This window comes from Artemia franciscana, chromosome 10 (assembly GCF_032884065.1).
Source record: "Artemia franciscana chromosome 10, ASM3288406v1, whole genome shotgun sequence".
NCBI lineage: Eukaryota > Metazoa > Arthropoda > Branchiopoda > Anostraca > Artemiidae > Artemia > Artemia franciscana.
In genome coordinates, this window is record NC_088872.1 from 3582735 (window position 1) to 3604099 (window position 21365).

The 21365-nt window shown below is 34.8% G+C and overlaps 1 protein-coding gene across 2 annotated transcripts in view; it reads left to right on the forward strand.

Annotated features, from left to right (window-relative positions):
- Positions 1-2384: 2384 nt before the first annotated feature.
- Positions 2385-21365, forward strand: part of LOC136031663 (cell division cycle and apoptosis regulator protein 1-like) — an 82054-nt gene continuing 63073 nt past the window's right edge. Inside the window, exons 1-3 of one of the 2 annotated variants that reach the window (XM_065711335.1) lie at positions 2385-2470; positions 19308-19390; positions 21078-21166. In XM_065711335.1, the coding sequence (XP_065567407.1) occupies positions 2446-2470; positions 19308-19390; positions 21078-21166 (197 nt within the window). In that variant the 5' untranslated portion in view covers positions 2385-2445. The remainder of the gene's footprint in view (positions 2471-19307; positions 19391-21077; positions 21167-21365) is intronic. The other variant, XM_065711336.1, reaches the window with a different exon arrangement.

Sequence of the window (21365 nt, forward strand, 5' to 3'; positions counted from 1 at the left end):
TGCTTGTTTAACAATGTTGGAAACATATGTGTCCCACTTAAGATCATTAGAAATTGTAACACCAAGGAGCTTAGCAAGTTTCACTAGCATTTTGCGTGGGATCGGGTCGCAAAAAAAAACAGGAGTAGATTTCAAGAAGTTGATCGTCGTTATCTGTGATTTAGTGGGATTTACTGTCAAATGTAAATTCTTAGATTCATCCGAACATTGGGTTAGGATTTTAACGGGGTCACTTTTAATATTCCTATGACAAGCTTCAAGGATCGACAAATCATCCACATATTTTCATTTTTGGAGGAATTCCTTGCCAATTTCGTTAATATGGACAATAAATAAGAGGGGTCCCAATAAGGTTCCTTGAGGTATTCTACAGTACCTAGGGAGGGGTTAGCGTAAGTATTTTTTTTATTTTACAACTTGTGATCTGTTTGAAAGGAACGATGTAACAATGTTTACTAATAGTGGGTCGATTTCAAAGTTTTCCTGTTGTAAATGGATTACGATATTGTGGTCAACTAAGTCAAACGCTTTCATCCTTACTAGCAGGACAATAAATTTTTTAGGTTTTCCAGTACAAACAGCAGTACCAACTTTCGTGCATTTTTAACTGTTGAGCCAGAAAGCAACTTAAGATGTTTAATGATTGTTGATTAAAGGTTTTCTTTGTACTTTTTAAATTGTAAGTTTTTAAGTTATGATTTTTAATTTGTAAATTGTATTTTTAAATTGTAACTTTTTGATTGTACAATTTGCCTTTGCTTTCATTCACGCGACTTTTCCTTTAATGCCTACAATGTTGTTTTGCTCACTAATGTACCCTAGTTCATTTACTTGACCCACATAATAGTATTATTTAACCAGGTCAGAGAGATGACACATTGCAATGTAGTACTATCCGTTTCTGACCAAGCTACCTTCATTTAAACTACCGGTTCTAAACGATCTCAGTGTGGATAATAGATCAAAAGGTGGTGGGATGATAAAATTATTTTGAAAAGAGCCTTCATTTTATTGGTTCATTATTAAAATTCAATGAATGGGAAGAACACAACATTGAAATGACAACCACTGAAATTTCAAACTGCCAACATCTTGTTGTCAGTCTACAAATACAGTAATTTTGCCAAGTGAATTTCTAGATTAGTGAAAAAGACGATTTTGATACATTGTATGACGCTATTGTTTAAAATATATGACAATAATGACAAAGTGTTTACTATTATATAGACAAAATTCAGCAATTACAGAGGATTAGCTTAACAAAACACACCTAGTGATTCTGTAATGAAATAATTTCATGTTCATGTGCTTATCCGCTCTATGTGACGCTTAAAGATTTAAGTTATTTTTTCTGGGTCCCAAAATTAGAAGATGCGTAGGTAAAAATTAACTGTGTTACCATAATCAGAGGATGAATCAGATGGCTGCGTGGAAAATAGAACAATTTTTTTCAAGGATGATTCCATAATATAAAGGCAAATCACTGAAACTCATCTATGTTGTTTAACTCTGTAGTGTCCTCAGAATCATATTAGGAAATGGTATGGATGATGAAATCCAAAATGATCCCTTTCTTCTGGTGTCATCATACTATTGGAAAAAGTGTATTGTTTAAAATAGGTGATAGCTGTGAAAACTTTTCCTCAATATTAAAGTTATTTACGCAAAAAGGTCTGAATCTTCCAGAAATTAGACATCTTGTTCATACTTGCAAAGACTAGACATTATCTTTAATCTATATTCTGTAAGAATGTAGAAAAACAACACAATTCGTTAAGCTTCAAGGTTTTTTGACAAAATCAAAGGTTTTTCTACACAGTACATAAGGGTCAACAACTATCCAGTACTATATAAATAACCCTTCCTAGGTGACTAAATAGTTGTGCAAATAATTTTTACGATAAGCAGTTAATAAACCATATTCTAGGTTATAAGGTATGAAGATTATATGACATAATTTAACATTATGTGAGTTACAGACTGAACAAAACTAGTCGGTAAAAATGACCGTAAAGCAGGCAGAATGTTTTGCCCCACCCTGAAAGATTTTAAATAGTCATGTGTTACATAGAGCTGCAATATTATCGACATATATCACATCCTACTGAGGTGATGATTTCTGTATCTCTCTTTGTCCCCCAGTCGAAGGATTTTTTGCAAAGGACGGCATCACCATCGACGGCATAATTTTCTATCTTATGTGGAAAACATCCTAAATCCAAAAAAAAATTTGCCTCAAAGTTGTTTCAAAGACTAATATAATAAAAAAAATACACCTTTTTTAATATGTTGGAGAGTATAGCAGTCAAATTTCAAATTTAGGGATTTCTCGCTTACTTAGGGATTGTTTCCCAAGCTGTTAGCGATTTTATTTTTCCTTCATTCTCAGCCTTGCACACCTTTTCTACCTAAAGAAGAAAAGAAGAAATTAAAAATCAATTCGAAATGTATCAGGGTGGAAACATACATGGTAATGATGCCTATTCTTTCTCAACATTTATTAAAATGTGTTAAATAAATTATCGTGTAACTACAGGGTTAGTCAATTTCATATGAAAACATGTTAATCAAACAATTTTCATTTCATAATAGCCTATGCAGAATAATCCTGTTAACATAGGCCTATTTTGGAGGGGGGGAACCTTTTTTTTCACTATTTTCCTTTTATTTCCAGTAAATTATAATTTGTGAAACTAGTTAGATTGATAGGCTATGATATTTACCTAGGCTTGTTGACAAGTCTAGCCAATAGGCTTAGGACAAGTCAGAAGTTCTTCAGGGGGTTGCCTCCCTAAAAGGAAACATGTTAGTAGAAAGGTTAAATATCTAGAATAATGGCTCTTCAGAACAAGACATGCTAGAGCAACAAGAGAAATAGCCTAGGCTGTTTTAGTTTGCTAATTTCATGTTCATTTTTATGGTTTTGTTTATGTTTTTGACAAATCATCCTCAACCCCCTTCTAAGGGCCTAATATAGATCTAAACTATTTGAAAATAAAAAAATATGAATCACTTTTGGTCTTTCCCATTTCTCTGTTTTAAATCAGTTGTTGTCAATTATTATGATAGGGTAAACCCACCGGTTGTCGGTCACAGACTAAATCCCGGGCAGAATCTTTGATTGGATTGCAACATGCCCAATACTCGGTCTCTGAGCACCCAATACTCGGTCTCTCAAGTCAAGAGACTTGCTATTTCTGAGTCACTTCCGAAAAACCTGTTTAGATATTCTTTGCTGAGATCTATGACTCAGGCTCTTTGTCTGGTTATTAGACATTTTAATGTCTTGAAATTTGTTATTTTAAATTCGATTTTCAGAGAGAAAATAGTGGATCCAGGATTTTCTTTGGGGGAGGGCATAATAGGTTGCTTAGATAAACTTGCAAACAAAAAAATGCCCGCAAAATAAAGGGAACCTCAACAATTATGCGTTGTAGGGTAGAGAAATAGTCTAAAGTATTAAAGAGTTTGGCCTTTATTTTAATGTTTTAAGATGAACAGAGGAGGTGATATGTTGTATAATGCGGAGCTTTGATTAGATGAAAATAGGCAGTAAAGTGGCCATCATTTCTCACAAAAACTTAAATTAATAAATTTTGCGCTTCTCGTGCATTTATTTTCTATTATACAAATTCGCTAAAAAACTACTAGGCTGTGTTGTAAAAGCCATCCCTCTTTGCAAAACAAGCAAACCCAAAAAACCAAAACAGACTACCAAAAAAGTAATGATAGGCCTATCAATTTCTTTGCCTTAGTGCCATAGCAAGACAGACTCAAAAACAAATTTTTGACAGTAAAAAGAAGTTATGATTTTAATTTCTCCTCCTTGTTACTACAAAATGAAGATCTTCGCCTTGCAGTTGGCTTTTGTAGTAATACGGACAGATTCCGTTGATAAACCTAAATTTAATTAAATAATTTTTGGCGGTATGCAACATTAGTAAAACTTAACAAAGACTGAAGGACTTTTCAACTGAAAGTAATGAGGAGCATTAAAACTTAAAACGAACAGAAATTATTACGCATATGAGGGGTTCACTTCCTTCTAATACCTCGGTCTTTACGCTAAAGTATTTTTAGTATTTTCAACTATTTATTCTACGGTCTTTGTGATTCAGGGGCCATTCTTAAGGAATTGGGACACAATATAAGCTTTAGTATGAAGAGCGAGGTATTCACGAGGGGGCGAACCCCCTCATATAAGTAGTAAAAACATACGAATATAGAAGTTCGTTACGTAAGTTAATTCGTAAGTTACAAAAACGTTCATAAATAATTAAAAGTTCTAGTTGCCTTTTTAAGTAGCCGCAAATTGGAGGATAACTAGGCCTCCTCTGCTCCTTTTTCTCTAAAATTATCCGATCAAAACTATGAGAAAAACATTTAGCCCAAAAAAAAATATATAGGCAAATTTCGTTTTAATTATTCCAGTGTGGAGAGCCAAAATCAAAACATGCTGTAATTCAAAAACGTTCAGAAATTAAATAAATAAAAAACAAGTTTTTTTTAACCAAAAGTAAGGAGCGACATTAAAACTTAAAACGGACAGAAATTACTCTGTATATGAAAGGGGCTGTTCTCTCTTCAACACCCCGCTCTTTACGCTAAAGCTTTTTAATGTTTTAAAAAATGGAGTGGAGAGAAAGCGTCAAACTTTAGCGTAAAGAGCGGGATATTGAAGAGAGAACAGCCCCTTTCATATATGGAGTAATTTCTGTTCGTTTTAAGTTTTAATGTCGCTCCTTACTTTCAGTAAAAAAAAATGTTTTTTTATTTAATATATCTTAAAACCATATAACAAATGTATCTTCACAAATTTAGGAAACATCCAATGCGCTAATTCAGCCACATCAAGGAGTTCTCACCACCTGCCAATGATCTATCTTGAAGATGCAATTAAAGAGATTTAAACGAGAAATAAAACCTAGTAAGAGCTGGCTCGACAACTTATGGTTGATAGTATATCTTCCAACTTAAAAAGAACAGAAAATATTCTGTATATGAAAGGGATTGTCCCTCCCTCATCGCCCTGCTTTTTACGGTAAAACTTCGTATAAGAATTCTAGCAAATTCCCTTGGTGTTAAATTTCTCCTGAAAATTTCACCCCCTAGAAACTTCCCTCTCATTGGAAATTCTCCCCGTGAAAAATTTTACTAGCAGAAAATCTCCCCCACTCATAAAATGTATGTATACTTCCCTATAAAAGACTACGTAAGCAACAGACAAAAGGTATGACTTAGACATATTCCCAGGAGGATCGTGGTGTTACGGCAAAACTTCGTGTAAGAATTCTAGCAAATTCCCCTGGTGTAAAATTTTGTCATGAGAAATTTACCCCCTAGTAACTTACCTGCCATGGGAAATTCTCGTAAAAAATTTCACTTGCAGAAAATACTCCCGCATTCAAAAAATGTATGTATACTTCCCTGTAATAGGCTACGTAAGCGACGGGCAAATTTAATAACTTAGACCTATTCCCAGAAGGATCGTGGTATCTCGAAAGGTATAATTGTTCGGCCTTTCAACTATTCTGAACAAAAAAATACTTCTACTACTAACAAATTACCGCAGCACCAAGCCCTCTGAGGCCAACACGGCTAAGCTCAGTCCTCTTCCAATCCAATATATTCAAAACTTCCCTCTTTACACTCTCCCAGAAAATTCCCATTTCGTTTAAAGCTTTCTTTATGAAATCCTCCCACCCCAACCGTGGATGACCAGCTTTCTGTTTAGCCCTAGACCGCTGGTCAAAAAGGACAATCGTCGGTAATTTGTCATCCTTCTTCCGCAAAGCGTGCCCTAGCCATCTTAACCTTTCTCTCATTAGAGCCATAGAAAGCAGAATGCTATCTCAAAATTTTGATTGGACTATTCAGATAAAAAAATTCTAGTTGTGGATTCCTTCCAGAATTCTTTTTGCATAGGCTACGAATCCACCTCAAAAATAGCCTACTTATATTTGAAGAAAGATCTGTTTTCACTCAAGTTAATTACCCTATTTATTTATCTGACGGTTCAATGAGAGCTGGGATGTTTTGACATTAAAATGCACTGTTGTGAATCATCTCCCTGTCTAAGTACGAAACAATCAGATAACTAATCGCCTCGCGGGTGATATGCTATTGAATATTTTAAACCCAACAAGGAACCAAATAATTGCACATGAAACGACAACAGTAGCTTGTTGTCATTACCTAGGTTAATTGAAATTCATTTGTTTAGCCTGAAACTTTGTGAAATTTTTAATTTCCCAATGGTTTCTTGGGATTTCTGGCAAAAATAGGACGTTTATTAAGAATTAGATACATTTGTGAAGCCTTTTTTGGGGGATTTTACATCATGCAATTATCCGGTCAAGTCACTGCCCAATTATTAATACGTTTTCTGTCCAACTTTTTACCCTCTTTGAAGTAATTAGCAATTGTACTGTTGTTGTTTTTTTGTAAAGAGAGTTTGCTTTCCACGGCAAAATAGAATTATCCTTGATACTAGGGCGTTTATCCCCCCTTTTCAGGATAAAGTACAGCTTTTATGGATCAATTTTGGAAACTATTATTTTTCATTAAAATCTACGTTTTTGCATTAGGAGAACTACCCCCTGCAACACCCATATCGCACTGTTAACCCTAAAATTTCCCTTTCAGTGGGATATAATAGATTAATCACTGATTCTAAATCGCTATGAACACAACCTGAGCCTAAAACGTACTTTTGAGGCTCCAGTCTTCTTCCCCCCATCCGCTACAAGACTACAAATTAAAGTTAATCTGTATTTTCCGATATACGTGCTTTTTGCATTACTAAATAAAAAATTGCTACTTTATATCTGCTGTTTCGAGGTTCCCCCCCCCCCGAAAAAAAATTTCTTGCGTACGTGCCTGCTATATATATATATATATATATAAATCCTCCCCATATTCCCCATGAATCCCCATATTTCTTCATGAAATCCTCCCACACCAACCGCGGATGACCAGCTTTCTGTTTAGCCCTAGACGGCCAGCCAAAAAGGACTGTATTTGGTAATAATTCATCCTTTTTCCACAAAGCGTGCCCTAGCCATCTTAACCTTTCTCTCATTACAGCCATAGAAAGCAGGATGCTATCTCAAATTTTGGATTGAAACATTCTGATAAAAAAATTCTAGCTGTTAATTCCTTCCATATTTTTTTTTTTGCATAGGCTACGATTCCAACTCAAACATAGGCTACTCTTGTAGCATACTTATATTTGAAGAAAGATCTGTTTTCACTTAAGTTGTGATCCTTTTTAAGATCATGAGGGATCCCAACGTGCGACAAATATTTTCGGGAAATCGAATTACAAGCTAGAAAAAAAATTTTCTTAGAAAAACAAGTTAGAAAAACAGTCCCCTCCCTCCAAAAATTTCTCCAACACAAAGACGTTTAAAGTATAAAACGTGTGAGATCCAACGTTTAATGTATAAAAAATTTTATGGTCAGGGGAAGTGGGATACGTGAGAGGATGTTTCTATGGGTGAATTTACCACAGGGAAGAGCATTTTCATGAAGAGTTGCTGGATTTTACAGCATTATTTAAAAAAAAAAAAAACATTTTTGGTTACTTTTTAAGTAACCAAAAAAAAATCGGAGGGAATCTTCCACGCTCATTTTTCTCCCAAAGTCAACGGATAAAAATTTTGAGATAGCCATTTTGTTCCGCATAGTCGAAAACCATAATAACTATGTCTTTGGGGATGACTTACCATATCTACGTCTTTGGGGAGGGGCTGCAAGTTACAAACTTTGACCAATGTTTACATACAGTAATGGTTATTGGGAAGTGTACCGACATTTTCAGGGGAATTTTTTTGGTTTGGGTGTGGGGTTCAGGGGAGGGGGCTATATAGGAGGATCTTTCCTTGGAGGAATATTTCATTGGGGAAGAGAAATTCAATGAAAATGGCGCATTATTTTCTAGCATTACTATTAAAAAAAACAGCAATGAAAATATAAACATGAAAATTTTTTTTCAATTGAAAGTAAGGAGAAGCATTAAAACTTAAAACGAACAGAGACTATTACGCATATTAGGGGTTCTAAAAATACTTTACCACAAAGAGCGAGGTATTTAGGAGGAGATAAATACTTCGCTCTTTATGCTAAATTATTTTTAGTAATTTCAACTATTTATTCTACGGCCTTTCTGATTCAGGGGTTATTCTTAAAGAATTGGGACAAAACTTAAGATTTAGTGTGAAGAGCGAGGTATTAACGAGGGGACAAATCCCCTCATATATATAATCAAAAATATAAGAATATAAAAGTTTGTTACGTAAGTTAATTTTTAAGTTACGTATATGTTTTACAAATAAAAACGTTCGTTAAAAATTAAAAGTTCTAGTTGCCTTTTTAAGTAACCGAAAAATTGGAGGGCAACTAGGCCTCCTTCCCCACCCCTCATTTCTCAAAATCGTCTGATCAAAACTAAGAGAAAGCCATTTAGCAAAAAAAAAATTAATATGCAAATTATATTTTAATAATTTATGTATGGAGAGCCAAATTCAGACATGCATCAATTCAAAACTTTCAGAAATTAAATAAAAAAAAATAAGTTTTTTGAAATGAAAGTAAGGAGCGATATTAAAACTTAAAACGAACAGAAATTACTCCGTATATGAAAGGGACTTTTCCTCCTCAACGCCCCGCTCTTTACGCTAAGGTTTCTTACTGTTTTAAAAAGTAGAGTTAAGAGAAAGGGTCAAACTTCAGCGTAAAGAGCGAGGCATTGAGGAGAAAAAGCCCTTTCATATGCGGAGTAATTTCTGTTCGTTTTAAGTTTTAATGTCGCTCCTTACTTACCGTTACAATAAACTTTTTTTTTTAATTTAATATTCAATGAGATCCCAGTGGTCGATTCTTCTCGGCGAGTTTATTTATATTTGGTTATATTGATGTTAATGATAGTCGAAGATCACCCCTTTTCACAATGTCAAGTCTATTGCGATCTTTTGATAACATTTGAGAAACACGACTAAATGCCGCTTCAACAAGATAAGACGTAGGAAAAGTAATAACGTAGAACTGCGCTTTATCCCAGAGCAAAGGGTACTTTGTAGCAATGTCGGTTGTTTTCCATATATTGTACTTTTCATCTTTGAATTTTGCATGCATTATTTCATCACTTTGTATTTCGTTGAGGGGCTCATGCAAAGATATGTCTATAAGGAGCAGCATTAAAACCTCGTTATACCTCACTCTTTCCGCTAAAGTATTTTTAGTAATTTCAACTATTTATTCTACGGCCTTTGTGTTTCAGAGGTCATTCTTAAGGAATTGGGACACAATCTAAGCTTTAGTGTAAAGAGTGAGGTATCGACGAGTGTTGAACCCCCTCATATACGCAATTAAAACATACGAATATAGAAGTTTGTTACGTAAGTTAATTCGTAAGTTACGTATATTTTTTACCAATGAAAACGTTTGTAAAAAATTAAAAGTTCTAGTTGCTTTTTTGAGTAGTCAAAAACTTGGAGGGCAACTAGGCCTTCTCCTTCGCTTCTTTTTTCTCAAAATCTTCCGATTAATTGCAATTAATTAATATGCAAATTTCGTTTTAATTATTTATGTGCGGAGAGCCAAGATCAAAAAATGCATTAATTCAAAAACGGTAAGTAAGGATCGACATTAAAACTTAAAACGAACAGAAATTACTCCGTATATGAAAGGGACTTTTCCTCCTCAACGCCCCGCTCTTTACGCTAAGGTTTCTTACTGTTTTAAAAAGTAGAGTTAAGAGAAAGGGTCAAACTTCAGCGTAAAGAGCGAGGCATTGAGGAGAAAAAGCCCTTTCATATGCGGAGTAATTTCGGTTCGTTTTAAGTTTTAATGTCGCTCCTTACTTACCGTTACAATAAACTTTTTTTTAATTTAATATTCAATGAGATCCCAGTGGTCGATTCTTCTCGGCGAGTTTATTTATATTTGGTTCTATTGATGTTAATGATAGTCGAAGATCACCCCTTTTCACAATGTCAAGTCTATTGCGATCTTTCGATAACATTTGAGAAACACGACTAAATGCCGCTTCAACAAGATAAGACATAGGAAAAGCAAAGGGTACTTTGTAGCAATGTCGGTTGTTTTCCATATATTGTACTTTTCATCTTTGAATTTTGCATGCATTATTTCATCACTTTGTATTTCGTTGAGGGGCTCATGCAAAGATATGTCTATTTCGGCAACATTACTCACAACTTTCAATAGCAGGTGCTTTGACCAAACCCGAAATGCCACCCTAATATTTATTATTTCTTGATACATTACGCACAAACTTTATTCGTTATCTTTCCGGTCTTGTCGGTTTAAAACCATAACCTGTCATCGGATCTCAAAATGCAATTTAGAAGTCTATTAAAAGTTAAAAAAAAACTTGGGTTGGTTTATTTTAACTTTAATACCATTTAAGGCTTGCTGGGGGGAGGGGTTGCAAAAAGAAACCTTAAAAAACAAATGTATTTTTAATACGTCTCTTGTGTTGGAGAAATTTTTTTGGGGGAGCAGGAAGGTCTAATCCCTTCATCCTCCTTTATGGGTTCAGTATATGAAAGGGGCTGTCTCCTCATCAACGCCCCCACTCCTTACGCTAAAATTTATCTCTTTGTCACAGTTGTACTTTTTAAAACAATAGAAAACTTTAGCATAAAGAGCGGGGCGTTGAGGAGGGGACAGCCCCTTTTATATACGGAGTCATTTCTATCCGTTTTAAGTTTTAATGCCGCTCCTTACTTTCACGGAAACAAACTTTTTTTATTTAATTTCTGAACGCATTTGAATTAATGTAGATTTTGATTTTGGCTCATCGTAACTGAATAATTAAAACGAAATTTGCATATTATTTTTGTATGGCTAAATTGTGTTTTCAAACTTTTGATCGGACAATTTTGATCAATAAGGGGCGGGGGAGGTGGCCTAATTTCCCTCGAATTTTTTGGTTACTTAAAAAGTAACCAAAAATGTTTTTTTTTTTTTCAAATAAAGCTGGAAAATCCAGCATCCCCTTTTTGGAAATGCGCTTCCCCGTGATAAATCCACCCCTTGGAAGGATCCTCCCACGTATCCCCCTCCACCCGACCATAAAATGTTTTATACATAAAATGTTGGATTTCACACGTTTTATGCTTTAAACATCTTTTTGTGTTGGATAAACATTTTTTGGAGGGAGAGGGAGGGGACCTAGTCCTGGTTCCTGGGTTCGGTCTTGCTATCATTGATAGCCTATATTTTTATGGCACTTTGTATTAACCAAGTGACATATAGCAATAGCAAATTCTGTCGGTCTGTCGCGGTTTTGCTACTTTAGGCACTTCCAGGTAAGTTGGGACGATGAAATTTGGCAGACGTATCAGAGACCAGACCAGATTAAATTAGAAATAGTCGTTTTCCCAATTTGACCATCTGGGGGGGGGAGTGGGGGCCGGTTAATTCGTAAAAAATAGAAAAAATGAAGTATTTTTAACTTACGAACGTGTGATGGGATCTTAATGAAATTTGATGTTTGGAAGGATATTGTGTCTCAGAGCTCTTATTTTAAATCCTGACCAGATCCGGTGAAGTTGGGAGGAGTTGGAGGGGGGAACCTAAAATCTGGGAACACGCTTAGTGTGGAGGGTTCGGGATGAAACTTGGTGGGAAAAATAAGCAGAACTCCAAGATACGTTATTGACATAACCGGCACAGATCTGCTCTGTTTGGGTGAGTTGGGAGGGAGGGTTAATTCTAAAAAAAACAGAAAAAATGAGGTATTTTTTGCTTACGAAGGAGTGATCGGATCTTAATGAAATTTGAAGTTTAGAAGGATATCGTGTCTCAGAGCTCTTATTTTAAATCCCGACTGGATCCGGTGACATTGGGGGGAATTGAGGGGGGAACTTAAAATCTTGCAAAACGCTTGGTGTGGAGGGATTGGGGTGAAACTTGGTGGGAAAAATAAGCACAAGTCCTAGAAACATGATTGACATAACCTAAATGGGCCCACTCTTTCGGGGAGCTGCGGGGGGGGGGGAGGGTTAATTCTGAAAAATTAGAAAAATGAATTATTTTCAACTTACGAAGGAGTGATCGGATCTTAATGAAATTTTATATTTGGAAGGATATCATGTCTCAGAGATCTTATTTCACATTCTGACCGGATCCGGGGAAGGGGAAGTTGGGGGGCGGAACCTAAAATCTTTGAAAATGCTTAGAGTGGAGGGATCAGGATGAAACTTGGTGGGAAAAATAAGCACAAGTATTAAATACGGGATTGATATAACTGGGACGGATCTGCTCTCTTTGAGGGAGTTGGGGGGGGGAGATTTAATTCTAAAATATTAGAAAAAATGAGGTATTTTTAACTTACGAAAGAGTGATCGTATCTTAATGAAATTTCATATTTAGAAGGACCTTGAAACTCAAATTCTCTTATTTTATATCCCGACCGGATCCAGTGTCATTGGGGGGGGGGCGGAAATCTTGGAAAACGGTTAAAGCGGAGAGATCAGGATAAAACTTGGTGGAAAGAATATGCACAAGTTATAGATACGAGATTAACATAATTGGTACGGATACGTTCTCTTTGGGGGAGCTGGGGATTATTAATTTGGAAAAATTAGAAAAATTGAGGTATTTTTAACTGGATCTTAGTGAAATTTGATATTTAGAAGGAACTCATGTCCTAGAGCTCTTATTTCAAATCCTGACCAAATCTGTTGATATTAGGGGGAGACCGGAATTCTTGGAAAACGCTTATAAATGTCGTAGATACGTGACTGACGTGACCGGACTGGATCCACTCTCTTTGGGGGAGTTAGGTGGTGGGGTTCAGTGCTTTGGCGAGTTTGGTGCTTCTGGACATGCTAGGACGATGAAAATTGGTAGGCGCGTCAGGGAACAGTACAAATTGATTTGATTTCCTTGATTCCCCGATTTGGCCATATGGAGGCTGAAGGGAGGGGAAAAATTAGAAAAATTGAGGTATTTTTAACGTACGAGTAGGTGATAGGATCTTAATGAATTTTGATATTTAGGACCTCGTGACTCAGAGCTCTTATTTTAAATCCCAACCGGCATTAAGCCTCTGATTTTCCTTTTAAAACAATCTATTGATTCTTAGACTTTTGCTAGAGCTCATGCCATATGAGCTCTTGGCTCTTCCGACCTTGTCACAAGTGCCATATGAGCTCTTAGCTCTTGTTTTCATGTGTATCCCAAAATGACCAGTAAATTCAAGAAAAAATTTCAAGAGAATTCAAGAGATCCAATGAATTAAAATCGAATAGTTGCTGACGTCAAACCATGGCTAATCAAACAGTTCGTGGTAACGAACTATAGTAAGGAGTGACCCGGGTCAATAGTAGCCGAAACTAAAAAACTGAATTTTTATAACAATAGTTACATCAAAAGAATTGCATTTTAATGCTGATTTTAAATACATAAGTTTTATCAAGTTTAGACTTACCCATCAAAAGTTACGAGTTTGAGAAAATTTATAAAAATTTTGTTTATCCAAGCAGCCTATTATGCGCCCCCCCGCCCCCAAAAAAATTTCCTGAATCCACTATTTTTTCTCTAAAAATCCAATTTAAAATAACATATTTCTCAAATTTATCCAAAAATAATTAACCTTTCAAAAATTAATATGTATTGAGACAAAGAGCTGATGCATTGAGCAGTTTGAACGGTTTGTATTAATTAATGTATTAAATATAACCGGTTGTATTAAAATAAAGGCCAAACTCCTTACCACTTTAGACCATTTCCACTACCTAGGCCTATGTATGACGCATAATTGTCAAGATTCCCTTTTAATTGAGGTATTTCTTTGTTCGCAAGTTTATCAAAGCACCTATTATGTGCCCCATCCCCCCAAAGAAAATCCTGGATCCACTATTTTCGCTCTGAAAATCCAATTTGAAATAACAAATTTCAAAACATTAAAATGTCTAATAACCAGACAAAGGGCCTGAGTCATAGATCTCAGCAAAGAATGTCTAAACGGGTTTTTTGGAAGTGACCGAGAAATAGCAAGGCTCTGACTTAGATACTGTATTATTGCGTAATATCTTTGTCAATAGGAGAAACTATATGACGAGTATTAGCTGAACTGATAGCTTTTGCTAAATTCAAAAATATGTAGCGCTGTATAAGCAAAACTATTCAGATTAATGACCTACTTGTTCAAAAAACAGAGACAATTCTAACAGTAGAAAAATCAAATTTCTAGGTGGTATAATAAAGTAGTTATAGTAGATTGAATGTCAAAAAGTGTGAAGAGTGAACAAAGTGACCGAGTACCGGTCGTCTTACCCTACCTTAAATTACCATAAACCACAGCTTGGAGCAATATAAGGATTATCCATCCTTGTGATACTCCATGAAAAAAAGAATTTGTTTGGTGTAGATTGTGGCTGTTAGATTAGACTGTGAAGGATTCTGCAGCTTCCCAGTTGTAAAGGAACTCCAGGCAGAGCCATTCCCTATCAAGGTGGGACTTGAACATGTCAGCTGAAGTAGCAAAAACTGTTTCTTCAATCAGCTGGTTCCACATATTGATGATTCTTTGGCTGAAGAAGTGGCTTCTATGTCTACTCATGGAATGCTGCATGGAGAGCTTCAATGAATGTCCTCTAGTACCAGAATACAAGGGCTGTGCTAAGAGACTAGGAAGGGTGTTTTTAGAGAGGATCTTTTTTTGGTTAAAATAATGTCACCCTTTTTCTGTCAACATTGGCAGCTTCAAATAATGTAGTCTTTCTTTGCATATAAATTTATTCATGTTGCTAACCATCTTAGTGGCAAGACACTGGACATCCTCAAGCAACTTCTTATCTTTTTTGAAGAAAGGGGCTGCCAATGATATTTCAACCTCTAGGCATGGATGTGCAAGTGCCTAATATAACTTCATAAGAACTCTAGGGTGTTGGCTGGAGATGGTTCTTTTTATGATACCAAAGGTTTTATTTACAGAAGATGAAACAGACATAGCATGGCTGCTAAACTTTAATTGGTGATCTACAATAACCCCAAGATCTCTTTCATCAGAAACAGCAGAAAGGAAGTTTGTTGTGAACAAAATATTTATGATGCTTGTTGTGTTTGCCAAAATGGATTACATGGCATTTGTCAACATTGAAAGTCAGAAGCCACATGCTAGCCCATCTTCCTTGACTGTCAAGACCTGTGTGAATTGATTGCTGGTCAGAGGGAGTAGCTGCTTTTCTGGCTAGTTTTGAGTCATCAGCATAAAGGGTAATATGATTTGAAAGAAGGGTGGGTAGTTCATTAACACAGAAGTTGAAAAGTGGTGGTCCAAGAATAGTGCCCTGGGGCAGGCCACTTAATACAGTTATGGGAGAAGAGAAATGAGGAGTTTCTTGTGAATAAAACACTCTGACACTCTGTGATCTTTCAGAAAGGAAGCCCATAATCCAATGTACAACACCTTCATTGACACCTGCAGCCCTCAATTTGATTATGAGGAATTCATGACAAACTTTGTCAAATGGTTTGGACAGATCAAGAAGAATCATGTTGACAGGAAAACCCTTATCAAGCAGTGTAGTCACTAATTCATATGTTTGGATGAGATTTGTGTCCACAGATCTACCAGATCTGAATCTATGTTGAGATGTGGAAAGGATATTATTGACCTCAAGATGTTCAATTAGAGCTTTATTAACAAATCTTTCAAGCACCTTAACAACTGCAGAGGTGATGCTTATAGGAGGGTAATTTTCTGCTGAGTCTCTTCATTGCTTTTTATGGATTTGGGTTATATAAGATGTCTTCCAATCATGCAGTAGTTCCCCATTTTGAAGAGATAACTGGAGCAGCATGCACAGGGGGTAATGGAGAGCTTTTTGACACTCCTTAAGAAGATGTGGTCTGTCTGGTCCCTTTGACTTATTACCATTACTTCACTTACTGACAGATCAGGCATAGGGAAAAGCACTTCATACAATGGAGGATCTGGTGAGGAGGTACCTGAGTTTTGGGTAAAGGCAGAAGCAAATTGTGCATTTAGAATGTCAGCCTTATCTATTGGAGATGAGTGTAGTACACTGTGGTCAACAAGGTCAGGAATAGTATGATTATTTGGGTTTTTAGAAGAGACATGTCTCCAGAAAGATTTCAGGTTTAACTTGATCTCAGAAGCTAATTTTTCCTTGTAAGCAGATTTCAGTTTTTTTTACAGAATCTGTTACACAATTCTGTACTGCCTTATAAATTGATGGGTCTCCTCGTTCCTCTTCTTCATTTACTGTTTCCAAGCTATAGATTTCTGGTTAATCAGCTTTTTAACTTCCTCAGTGAGGAAGAAAAGTGTTTTGGGCTGTTTCCTAAAAATAACCCTGGAATGTTTCTTTTCAAGACCAAGGAGAGTTTTTTTTTGAAATTTAACTGTGACTCATTGATATATTGATAAGCATTGACCAGTTTGCAGATGAAAGTTCCTGCTGTATTGCCTTATAATTGGTGAAAGTCTGAGGACAAAATTTAGGTTGAGGACAACGTTTAAGGGACAACATAGGCAGAATAACTAGGTGGTCACTACTAGCAATTGGCAGTAAATAATCATTACAAATGAGGGAATCAGTATCATGCAATATGACAAGGTCTAACAGCAAGGGATTCTGATCAGCTCTATAGCATGTAGGCTTATCAATAGTCTGATGAAGAAAATTATTTGATAGGCAAGATAAAAAAAGGTGAGTCTCTACTATTAGATGAAAAATGTCCTTCAACCTGCTCAATTGTAGGAAAATTAAAATCTCCAGTGATTATTAACTCAAATGAGCTAGGAAGGGATATTAAAGATATCATTTCATCAATGATAGTTATTTTATTTTTTATTACATATTCCTGGGCTCAAGCATGTCTCCTTTTGAAGAGCCACTACTCTCTGCCTTTACTGAAACAAATAAGGCTAGTCTATAAAAATTTTTTTAGCCTATCAGTTTGGTAGGACTGTTTTACATGAGAAAGCATGTTTACAATAGGCCTACTAGTTTTGCTACTTTTGATATGTTGGAAAGGGGTTAGGAAAACAAAACATTCTGTAGTGTATCCAGGGCTATAAACATAGCCTACTCAAGGTATTGTTGAGCTTCAATGTTAACCCTCTACTGATTTCTAATCCTTAGAAATTTACTTGCTTGGCAGGTCCATTACCTGTCAGAATTTTGACAAAATATTATTTTACCTTGATATCTAGTTTTTGGTTTCCTTTTCTTTGATGTTAGCCTTGAAAATGCAGTTCCTGTTATTTAAGTAGATTTTTAAGCCATAACAATGTTTTTTTCTCCAGGAGATGTATTTACTGATATTTGAAACCTCTTAAATTGGGATTGAGCAAAGTTGTGAAGCTGAAAACAATTGTCTTGTACTTCATTTTAGCACAGGATCTATTTTGCAAGGTTTCACTTTTATTTTGCAAATATTTTAAAGGTCAGTAACCTCTGAAGGCAAAAAGAGTGGAGGTAGGTAGGCTACTTCAAAACACCTTCCCATGGCATACTTAAGTTTGTAGATTGATCTCTGAAAGTTTCATTTTCCTAACCTAACCCCTTTCTAAGAAAGCAAAATTTAGCTAAACTAAAATTTTATTAAAACATGATAAGAAACAATCCTTGTTTCATAATATGATTTAAAAGGTAGGCCTAATTCACAGTTCTTATGTAAACTACTTTCCCTGCCCTTAGGCTTATATTCATTGTTTTATACACAGTTGTTACCCTGACAATATAAAGAGCTGTCTGGCCTAGTCAAGGAGATGCCCAGTAGTTAGACAGCTAACCACCATCTGAACAATTAGGCTATCATAACAATTTTCATAACTGTTCTATTTTAGGTAGGGTAATCTTTAAGAGTTTTCTCTTTCCATTAGTGAATCCTATAAAATCTAACTAAGATTATCTGAAATATATATCTATCTCATTTGTAAACTTTGTTTTTTTTTTATTGAAAATTTTTCCTAAGATTTGAGAACCAATAAACACTTTTCATTGTATAGGTCACTGTTCTTTCTAAACAACATTACTGGGGGAAAATTAAAGTATTAGCAGTTATATTTATAAAGATTTTCATTTTTCTTCAATGGAAAGCTATGCCCTCTTTCTCTCACTAGGTATTAGGGGTATAAATATCAGAAGAGAGCTTAGTCAAACAACTATTAAGGTTCTATCCTCCCATTTCAGCAACAAAAGACCTCATGCTATTGCAAAGTGTTAATTTATAGCATCTAATACAACTATGTATACAGTGTAAAAAAAGGAACACTCTTTATTAACTTAATTGCCTTCATTTGCCCAGGTATGACAGAAAATATGATTTAACTATGTCTTTATTTTGATATGTACCTCTCATCTGTAATGAACAAGCCTAGGAATCCTTTGATACAAACTATGATAAGAATTAGAAGCAATGTTTGAATATACTTTTTTTGTATCAAGATCTCATGTTGCAACTAGAGGCTATATTCATAATTAATGAGCTCAAAATCCTTTTACACCAACTTTAACAAAAAACTTCCATCAACATCAAAATATTCTCTTATAAATCTTTTGGTTTCAATCAATTGTTTAATCATTTAAGACCATTCTTTGAAATATTCCTAAATGATCTGATGTTGCAATATGTCTGTGTTTATGATGTGAAGGTGCTAGCCTTGTTTTGTGCCATCCAATTTTAGTCTGGAAATAAGTCAAAATAGGTGCAAGATCTAAGCTGATGAATATAAAAAGAGGAGATCCTGTTTGGGCAAAAATACTATTTTTGTTGCAAAAATTAATATCAGCCAAAGTATCCTTTGGTTTTTACTCACAATAAACAGAATGATAAATACTTACTTTGTTTTTGTTGAAGACATCTATGAAATCATTTAAGAACATTAACAAAATGGTCTCAAGCTCCTGAAGCTTTAAAATACTTGCTCCATTTCCAGTTCCCACTCCTAACATTTTCTATGTAGAAGTAAGAACTCTGAATGTTGTAAGAACTCTGACAACACTGTAACTGCAAGAACTGAACTGTACTAGTACTTCATTAGTATGGTGCAATCAATTCCTATTCACTATAATTAGCCTACATTATTAATTTTGTTTATCATTGCCACTTTAGTAAAAGTTAAATGAACTTGGTTTGACTCTACCCTTTATGTGTTTCCATAACTCCAATTCAAAAGGGTGTTACATTATTTCTGTCACTCCACAACTCTGTTTTAGTTTGTAAATTTGATCTCTTCAAGACAATTTTTGGTTCAGAAACTACCTAAAGTTTGTTTAATTTTTAAATTTAATTTCTTCAAGGTAATTTTGGGTATGATAATATGGCAGGACAGAACTACCAAGCACCAAGAAGAGGACGTTCACCTCCAAGAAGAGAAAGAGCAGTAAGAAACTTCATTATGTATCCTAGATGCTTAATCTATCTTATGCATGAGCAACTACAGGTTTGAAACCAAGGGGAGGTGGGTTGTAAATTTGAAAAGCAACGTTTTAACCTACTTGATTATTTTCATAAGGAGTCTTTTTTGGTTAACATGTTTGATCCTATGACTGCTTAATAATTACTTTTCTAATTTTATTTCTTTAACCAAGGACTGTCTTTTGCTAGCCTTAAAAAAACTAGAACATTCAAGTTACAATCTTAGTTAGAAGTGAAGTTAGATGAACTATTTTTTTTTCTTTAGATTGTTATTTTGGGTTCTATATATATTTGTTATAGCAAGCTTTTGCTTTACACTTTAGCTTTTTTTAAATAAATAAATAGCCAAACAAATTGCAAATTCAGTCTGAAGGTTTCCTGGTTCGCTTGACTGCAAAAATAATGCCTTTTTAGCTGTATTGGAGTTTCTAATGGGAAGTAATAAAAAGAAGAACTGAATTGGCCCATGAAAAGACTTCAGAAGGTCAGCTCAAGATTTAATTAAAGCTTGACTTGTAGCATATCCTTGTTCAATTATCTTCTGGGATTTTCCAGAGACCATCTTGCTTGTTAGTAATTGATATTATGTTAATCAAATGAGGAATGACTTAATTAATATTTTTGTCACCAAAAAGTTTGTGAGACATGTAAGACAGCCCTCTAAAATTTAGCAAAATGTACTGTGTAATAAATAACCTATGGAAGCTTTCTAATAGACCTCTCAAAAGATGCCAATAAAAAGCATGTAGATGTTTATAAGGTTTTCATGCAATTTTTCGTTAGTAATTGTTTGCCCAGAGTGATGCAAAATCTTTTAATTAAGTCAATTATTGTCTTGTTTGGATTAGTATCTCTGTTGGCAGAACAAGGAATTTTGTCATTTAGTTGGATTTTCTGTTAACATTGATTTGTTTTCATGGGTGTTTGACTTGAAAATAATGACATGTCAACACCTTGTCATCTTTTGATGACAAAAAAGGTCGCCTGTTTTTCTTTTTGGCATAGGAATTATAAATTCAGTGGAAAAATTTAAAAAAAGAAAGTGGATTGCTGGCTTTTGTTAAAAAGAAAATGAATTCCTAAATTTGAATATGTAGTAAATTGAATTCGTAAATTTGAATTGTTTGCTACAGGAAATTTCTGTGAGTTTTGTCTAACTGGTCACAAATATAGCAGCATATAGTTTATGGAACACTTTGCAAACATCATGTAAGCTATGAACCTTGTGTGCAGGTCAAAAGTTGTACTTTACCCTTGAAAAGTTTTGTATCATAGGCAGATTACTCTGTCTAAGACTTCCTATATCATCTGAAATGTCAAAGGTGAGAATAACTTCTTGGTTGAAAATTTTACAACTTCAAGCAAACAATGAGAAGAAAAAGAATATTTTTTTAAAATGAATACTGATCAATTAAGTTTAACCTATAGTGTTTTTCATCATATGAATTAGTTTAAATGTTCCATAAGTAATTATAGTAAGAGGAAAAGGGTTTGTATGTAGTGCTGAACTGTAATGTAATCAGTTTTAGGTATATATTCTAATCAGACAGTGATTTAAGGTGAATGGACCTGCCATTGGTCACATCATGAACCTCAAATTGTTTTAATGTTGTATGTCTGTTCATGTAGTTATGTAATTTATTAATCACTAGCTAACTGGCCAGTACACAAGACAAGGTGTAATTACAAAGCTTCAACCGGATTATGGAATGATTGATGATGAAGTCTACTTTTCTATGGAGTAAGTAAACTTCCTGTATTCTTTGAGTTTTAGTACATTAAATTAAGATTTTGCATGCTATATTTTGTAATGTTCTATTAATAATTGTCTTCTTCTTATCGCTTTTCAGTTTTTATTTCTGGCTTTTTGGTTTTTACTATTTTGTCTTGTTTTTCCTTGGTGTGGGTGGTTAGAATGTCATAGGACTTTTTATGGTACT